At 44.6% G+C, this 8,891-nt stretch overlaps 1 protein-coding gene across 1 annotated transcript in view; it reads left to right on the forward strand.

Moving 5' to 3' along the window:
• Positions 1–3,592, forward strand: part of LOC117357578 (retinol dehydrogenase 16-like) — a 38,437-nt gene extending 34,845 nt beyond the window's left edge. Inside the window, exon 5 of the mRNA XM_033938379.1 lies at positions 204–3,592. Within this exon, the coding sequence (XP_033794270.1) occupies positions 204–397 (194 nt within the window). The 3' untranslated portion in view covers positions 398–3,592. The remainder of the gene's footprint in view (positions 1–203) is intronic.
• Positions 3,593–8,891: the final 5,299 nt, after the last annotated feature.

Consider the following 8,891-nt stretch of genomic DNA (forward strand, 5'->3'; position numbering starts at 1 on the left):
GTTGAACACTGATACATCTGGGGAAGGAATCTGTTATTGTATTAGTGTCATTTGTGGGGATGTTAAGGCAAAGAGAGTTGGTAAAAAAAAAAAAAATTTCCAGCTATGGTTACATGACTTTGGGGAGGGATGTGAAGTTGCTTTCCAATTAAAAAGTTTACTTGCAACTGGTGACATTATTCTGCTTCTGTATTCTTTCACAGTTTTCATAACGTTACGAAATATGGAAAAGATCTGCAGTTCCAAACTGACTCTAGTGACAGACTGCATGGAGCACGCTTTGACCGCAGTGCACCCTCACACACGTTACTCTGCTGGCTGGGATTCTAAACTCTTCTATCTCCCACTCTCCTACTTACCAACTGCTCTAGTAGACTTCCTGCTGAGATTGAAGTAGTGTACCAGCAGGATGAGCCTAGAAGAAATGCCTCTGAAACAAGTTTGGTACAATTGGTCTAAATACAGTTTATTTAAAGACAATTGGTCTAAGAGTACAGTTTGGCTAACAGACAATGGGTCTAATAGGACAAATGGGCTAATATACAGTTTGTCTAATAACAATTAGTCAAATTCCATCAGAATTGTCCAAAGGAATAATAGTTTGTTATCCTGGGAAAAGCAGGCAGCATATTCTCACATATGGGTGTTGTCATCCACGGAGCCCGGTATGGACAGTGTTAAAAGTGAACTGCCACTTTAAGTTTTAAGAAACTTCGTGACTGCCCACACCACGTATGCATAAGTGCCTTCCCGCCCGACATTGACTCGTGGTTCCTCAGTTCTTAAAATGCTTTGTCTGGACTTCGTCCAATCTGTGTTGCCTTCAACCCGTAACTTAGATTGGAGTTCCTTTGAGGTTCCAGATTGGAACAACTTTTTCCATCTATACAACAGATATGCGAAATCATATTGTATTTTGGACTCCTGTCCTCCAGCAATAATGAAAACTACACCTTTAGAATTTAAATCGCAACTGTTGGATTACTTGGCTTATTGCCTAAAGATAGGTAAATTCCTTTCAAATATGGGACACATTATAATCACTCCAATTGTTAAGAATCCAAAATAATCTACAGCAATAGTAACAAATTATAGGACAATTGCTTCAATTCCTTTTTTTTGTGAAGATAATGGAGGGCCTAGTTCAAATCCAACTGCTAGAATACCTAAATCAATACTCTCTCTTTCATGATTCCCAGTCAGGTTTTAGACCTCTGTACAGCACTGAGACTGTGATTACTGCTATTTTGGACTAGTTACACAATCTGTTTAGTAAAGGATTTAATGCTTTGGTGTTGCAGTTTGACATGAGCTCTGCCTTTGATTTGGTTGATCATAACAAAATACTGGAGTGCTTAGATGCCATTGGAATTCATGGAAGAGTGCTGAAATGGTTCTGTGGTTTTCTTATAACCTGAACCTATCAAGTTTATTTTGATGACACCCTCTCAGGCAGCTGGAGTAATCCATGTGGTGTCCCCTCTACTTTTTAATATCTATCTGTCTTCACTAGGAGATATGCTAATGCATCTGGGAATAAAGTTGTTTAGTTATGCAGGTGACATAACCATCATTATTCCTATATCAGATTCTCTCTCTCAAGTCACTTACATAGGAGTTAAGGTACTTAGATTAATGGAACAATGGATGATTGAATTTCGACTGAAATTAAATTCAGAGAAAACTAAATTTTTCGTTGCCTCCCCACGTCACAATAATTTGGAAACATCTTTGACTATAAACAACAAAATCTATTCAATTGACCCCGTTATAGAGATCTTAGGCATAATCCTGGACCAGAATCTGACAATGAGGAATCAGGTGGATGCCCTAGTGAGGGGATTCCACACACTATGGAAGCTCCAATCAATCAGAGCATATTTTCATGTTAATTCATTTAGACTTTTGGTTCAGTCTTTAGTAATGAGCCAATTAGATTACTGTAATATTGTTTATTTGACAGGAACACAGAAAAATCTGCAGAGGTTGCGCATTGTTCTGAACGCAGCGGGCAGGCTGATTTTCAAACTGAAGAGTATGATCATGTCACTGCCTTCTTCTAAGAATTGCATTGGTTGCCAGTGAAGGCTCGGATTAAATTTAAGTTTGGATGCTTTTGTTACAAAATCCTGTTTGGACTTTCTCCCAATTATCTTAGGAATTCATTCTCATTCACCACTAATAAACATACTAGATGTTCATTACTAGATAAACATACTAGATGCCAGTTTTATTTTTTCATCTATAAGAGGATGCAAATTCAAAAAGTACCATCATCATCTTTTGTCTTACCAGGCAGTGTCCTGGGATAAAGATTTAAATACCTTAATTATGACTTCAAACACTTACTTGGATCTTAGGAGGCATCTAAAAAATTATTTGTTTACCAAATACTTAGGTCATTAAGTTAATTCATCTCATTGTTCAATTTCTTTTGTAAAATGTAATGTAATGGCCATTTTTCTTCACTTTTACTTTAATTTTCTTATTCTTAGTTAAAAAAAAAACTAAGAACTAAAAAATAATCATATCATATAATTTTCTTTTCGCCACTTGGGCCTTCAGTCTTCGTGTTTTCTCGGTGGGCTTTTCTATTTTCTCATCATTGAGTTTAATTTTGCCACCACAGTTTTTCCATCCATGTCGAAACCGTTGATTGGTTTTCGAAAGTGCTGTCATTGCCAGCGGCCTATCTCAATCACTGACCCACATAGTTGGTGTTTGCAGTGTTTAGGCTCTGAGCATCGTGTTGACACCTGCACACAATGGGGTCCTTTTACTAAGGCGTGTTAACCGATGTAGCACGCGCTAAATGCTAAGGCTCCCATTATATTCTATGGGCGCCTTAGCATTTATTGCGCGCTAATCGTTAGTGCACACTACATCAATTAGCACACGCTAAATCGGTTACCGTGCGCTAAATCGGTTAGTATGCCTTAGTAAAAGGACCCCAATGTTCCACTTTACAAAAGCACTCACTAAAGACTCGTTGCATTCAACAAAAGAAGCTCTTTGGTTCAGCCATGGACACCAGAAAACACTCTGAGCCTGCAGTACCGGTGGTACCGACATCAGCGTCTATTAGACCAATTGTATTTTAGACCTATTGTGATTAGACCAATTGTGTACTAGACGAACTGTGGTTAGACCAAATTGTCAGGATTCCCTCTGAAATTATCCATGTTTATCCATGATAACTGGGACCCTGCTTAAGAGAAAGGAGTTTATCGTTGCCACTTAGATCACTCAAGGAGAAATTGTGCCTTATTCAATAAAATTGCCCCATTCCACTGAATATTATGGGAGATCATTTTCTAACAGCATTCAGTGCATAGAACAGGCTTTGCAGCCGATAGCACGCACTCTTAATAAATAACCTTCCTGTATGTGAAAATTGTTATCAAAATCTAAACTGATAATCTGTGTCTAGTGCTCTGAAACCCAACAGAAAACTGTAGCTAACAGAAGATAAGGACTACCGTATTTTCACGTAGATAACGCGCACCCGTGTAAAATGCACAAACGGGTATAGTGCGCGGGGAACACAAATTTATGTAATAAAATGTTAATATAGCGCGCACACGCGTATACCGCACATGCTAAAACCTCCTCCCGCCTACTCCGAACTGGCATCCTCCCCCCCGCTCGCGTCACCCCCCCCTCCCCCTCTGATCCGAGATAATCTGATCCGGCATTCCTCCTGCGAACCAGCATCCTCTCCCCCCCCCCCCGCTCGCGTCACCCCCCCCCTCCCCCGCGATCCTACATCCCCCCAGCACCGCAAATACAACTCTTACCCGATTGGGCACCGGCACCAGCACCAATGCACAGCATGTGCCAATGCCAGTGCCCGAAGATCCTCCCTTGTTGGTTTGGGCTGGGCTGGGCCGGGCGGTGCGAGAGAGATCCTCCTTCTTCCTCTGCCGGGCTGGACTAGGCTTTGAGCATTTGCGCATGCTCAAAGCCTTCTGGTCTCGCTCTTTCCGTGATTATCTTGGAGAGAGCGAGACCAGAAGGCTTTGAGCATGCGCAAATGCTCAAAGCCTAGTCCAGCCTGGCAGAGGAAGAAGGAGGATCTCTCTCGCACCGCCCGGCCCAGCCCAGCCCAGCCCAGCCCAAACCAACGAGGGAGGATCTTCGGGCACTGGCACTGGCACATGCTGTGCATTGGTGCTGGTGCCGGTGCCCAATCGGGTAAGAGTTGTATTTGCGGTGCTGGGGGGGATGTAGGATCGCAGGGGAGGGGGGGTGACGCGACGGGGGGGGACGATGCCGGTTCGCAGGGGGAATGCCGGATCAGAATGTAAAAAAAAAATTGTAAAACGCGCTCACACGTATAACGCGCATGGTTATGCACGGTTAGTAAAATCGTGTATAACGCGCGCGTTATATGTGTGAAAATACAGTACTTGACATACCCACTCTGCCTAGTGTTTTCATCTCATGTATGGCTTTAGTTAAGGTTATCACCCAGCTGACAGTTATACATGTTTGACTAACTGCAGATAACTGCTTTTTATTAGAGGTGGGCATCGGTTATAAATTTTGATTGAACCTGATCGTGTGACTAAAACTATTTACTACATGGCTACGTGCTAATTTTCAGGCACAGAGAAATTGAATTTTGTTAAATTGATTAGAAAAAAATTAAAGGTTAACATTCCATGAGTCCCCTGTAAGTAGTTTTCTACAAATTATTTTCTAATTGAGAAAGTGCTTTTAATCACAGTACTGTACTGAAGTCACATATGGACAATTCTGTACATTGGCTCCTCGGTTTATGTGCCCCTGTTCACTGTATTTCAAATTAAACCCCCCCCCCTCTCATTTTACAAAACTGCACAAGAGGTTTATCCTTTGACAAGCAGAGCAGGCAACATAGGGGTCCTTTTATTAAGGCGCACTAACCGATTTAGTGCACGCTAAAGATTAGGGCACGCTAAATGCTAAGGCAACCATTATATTCTAGCGCACCTTGATAAAAGGACCCCATAGTCTTACATATGTGGGGTGACGTCATCCATGGAGCCCGGCCCAGACAGTGGTAAAGTGCACTGTCACTTCAAGCTCTCCTTTTCAGTTGAAGATGAGGCTGCTTTCTGCAAATACCTTTGCATACCCACTTTGTTTTCCTTCCCTATGAGGATATTCCCCATTTCCATTCCCCGTTAGCCACGTTGACTTTAGAAAAGTACTGAAGACACGTCTGTTTGACAAGTTCTAAATCTCTAATCATGTTCCTCCGATCTCATTATCAATTCCCAACAGCCGTCCACATCTTAATTACGCCACTGTTCCAACTTTTAGATTTTAGATTTAACTGTTGTACTCTTTCAACTGTAATTGTATTTCAGATTGAATATTTTTACCTTGTTTCTCAATCACTGACTGTATGTATCTCTGTTGTAAACCACTTTGAACTTCTGGTATAGCGGTATATAAGAAATAAAATTATTATTATTATTTCTATACTAAACTTCTTTGCTGGTTTCCCTTTCTTCCAGCATATCTCTTGAGAAGTACTGCTTCTCTTTGGAGGTCTTTGTGTAACCCCACCCACTCTGGCCCAAGTGTTGCAGCTCCTTTTTTCAATAAATCTGTAGTCGTGGTATATGCAGGGCCAGCCAAAGACTCAGACAGAGGAGGAAGGAGTTCAGACAAATAACACTAGCCACTCCTAAATTGATAAATTATTTAGGATAACCTGGATAGGATTGAGAATCAGGTCAGATGTTACAAGCTTAGTGAGTTGAATTAATAATTTTTTTTTTTTTTTTAAGTATATATACAGTGGTACCTCGGTTTACGAGTGCACCGGTTTGCGAGTGTTTTGCAAGACGAGCAAAACATTCACAAAATCGGCGCCTCGGAAACCAAGCGCGCTTTGATTTGCGAGCGCCCCCCCCCCCCACGAACCGGCACCCTCCCCCTGCGATCTGCACCCCCACGCCGCCATCGGGCACCCCCCCCCCGCTGCGAGCTGAGGTCCCCTCAACCCACCCGAACCCTCTTCTTACTTTGCTGTAGCCTCCGCACCGGCACCGGCACCAGCATGTCCTGTGCATGGTGCCGGTGCCTGAAGATCTGCTTCCTGTGCTGGGCCTTGAGCATGTGCGCATGCTCAAGGCCTGAGAGTTCACGTCGAACGTGAACTCTCACGTAGAACGTGAACTCTCAAGGCCCAGCACAGGAAGCAGATCTGCAGGCACCGGCACCACGCACAGGACATGCTGGTGCCGGTGCTGCTGCGGAGGCTACAGCAAAGTAAGAAGAGGGTTTGGGTGGGTTGGGGGGACCTCAGGTTGCGGCGGGGGGGGTGCCTGATGGCGGCGGGGGGGGGTGCGGATCGCGGGGGGGAGGGTGCCGGTTCGCAGGGGAGGGCCTTCGGGGGGAGCAGCGCTGCTGGCCTTGGGGGGGGGAATCTATCAAAGCGAGTTTCCATTATTTCCTATGGGGAAACTCACTTTAATAAACAAGCATTTTGGATTACGAGCATGCTCCTGGAACGGATTATGCTCGTAATCCAAGGTACCACTGTATATATAAACTAGTATTTTAGCCCGTTACATTAACGGGTGCTAGAAGTCTGGTCAGCTCTCGTAGTCCCTTGCCGCTGCCCCCCCTTCCCTTCCCGCGGTCCCGACTCCAATCCTGCCGACTCCAGCAGCGTCTGCAGCACTGTACACACGCTGCTTTGGGGCCTTCTACGGCCCCGATGCAGCGTGTGTAGAGTGATGCAGACACTGCTGGAGTCGGCAGGTTTGGAGTCGGGACCACGGGAAGGGAAAGGGGGGGCAGCAAGGCGAAGAACTTACTTTTACCAGAGCAGGGAGTCCAGCGCTGGTGGCCAGTCCTGCCGGCGAGTGTAGTTAGGTGCTGTAAAACTGGGGACCCGCGCATGCGCATTCCTGCCACCACGGACCTACATCTCACGGAACAGCAAAAATGGAACACACAGGTAGGAGTGCGCATGCACGGCTAGGGTTTTATTATATAGGATATATTGCACTTATCCAATAAATAGTATTTAAAGCATTAAAAACTTTTAAAAATCATATTTAAAAATGTTCAATAAGTTATAAAGTGTAATTGAAACTGGATCCAGTTACTAATCTACAGAAAAATTTTACAAGAGTTTCTTACAAACTTCAAAATTCCAAAATTCTCAATAAATTACAAATTTTCTTAGGATTTTCTCTAAAGCATTTGGAAATATGCTTATTCTGTGTAAAAAAAAATAATAGTTAATTAGATAACCAACCCTTAAGGTAATTATTTAATGTAGGTACCATATTTTTCATTCCATAAGATGTACTTTTTCCCCCAAAAGTGGGTGGAAATAAGGGTGCATCTTTTATGCAGCGAATACCACGCCCCCATCCTCCCCATATCTTGATGTAATCCTGGCGGTCCAGCACTGCATTGGCAGGCTCCCCTGCTGGACAGCCACCCACGTCCCCATCTGCCGTGGCAGTGACAGGCAGGCGCGAGCCTCGAGTACGCCTGCTTGATCCCGTGCCGCTGCCTGAATGGTGTCATCAGCTCAGTTCAGAGCTGCATCGGCAGGCTCCCCCAAGTGAAAGGCAGGTGCGAGCTCCAAGCGTGCCTGCCTGGTCCTGTGCCATTGCCCAAATGGTGCCATTGGTTCTCGCGAGACTCACGGGAGCTGACAGCACCATTCAAGTGGTGGCACGGGACCAGGCAGGTGCACTTCTGGGGCAGATGGGGGAGCCTGCCGATGCAGCGCTGGACTGAGCTGACTGCACCATTCAGGCGGCGGCGCGGGACCAGGCAGGCATACTCAGGGCTCACGCCTGCCTCTCACTAACGTGACAGATGGGGACTCGGGCGGCTGTCCAGTAGGGAAGGCTGCTGATGCAGCGCTGGACTGCCAGAATTGCATAAAGATACCGGGGGGGAGGGGTCCTGCAGAAAGGTACCAGGGTAGGGGGCCCTCCTACCGGAATTAAATTAATCAGGAGGCTTCCCAGCCCTGTAGAAAGATACCGGGGAAGGGGGCCCTCCTGCTGCAATTGCAGTAAATTAATCATTAATTTAAATTTACAACAAATGTACAGCTGAAGCAAGAGGCCTTGTGCTGGACATGTGAATTGCTTTAAAAAAATTAAAAAGAGGAAGTAAAAATGTAAAGGTATTAGAGATGTGCATTTTCCAAAGCTGAGCAGGAAACAGAAAGACTTCCCTGCCTGCCCTGTGCCCTGTCCCTACCTGCCTGCCAGCCTCTAGGCACTGCCCTGTGCCCTGTCCCCGCCTGCCCTGTGCCCTGTCTCGGGCTACCACTAGACCACAAGAGGGGGGACAGGGAGCCTGGCAAGGAGGGGGACAGGGTGCAGAGCCTGGCAGGGAGAATTTGGTTCAGAATAGGTTTTTTCTTGTTTTCCTCTACTAAATCTAGGGTGTGTCTTGTGGTCAGGTGCGTTTTATGGCACGAAAAATACGGTAAGTGTCTCAGATAGTCTCAGTTTCCTTATTTAAGGAAGTTATAAATGTTTGTTTTCCTTGTCCACTTATCTTTCTTCAGGTCTCTTTGATTCTTCAGACTTCCGTGTTGTTCTTCTCCCTAAACTTCTCTAAAAATGGCAACAAAAGGAGAGAAACCTTTCTCCCTGGGTGTGTGGTTTTTTAAAAATGTGCCTGTCTGAATACAAATACAAAAAGAAATACAAATATTTTATTATTTAACTGCAGAACTGTCTGTGCTATGTTTTATTTCCCTACTCTATTAGAGAGCAGGATTCCTCTTCAGCCTTCTGTAATTTCTTTCAGTTGTCATATGATTCAAACATAATGCATCCTGCTCACAATCATACCAACCTCTCCAAACAAAATCTAAGAATAAATCTGAAATAGAATTTAAATACTTAGGAGGA

The sequence above is a fragment of the Geotrypetes seraphini genome, chromosome 3 (assembly GCF_902459505.1).
Source record: "Geotrypetes seraphini chromosome 3, aGeoSer1.1, whole genome shotgun sequence".
In the NCBI taxonomy this organism is placed as follows: Eukaryota; Metazoa; Chordata; class Amphibia; order Gymnophiona; family Dermophiidae; genus Geotrypetes; species Geotrypetes seraphini.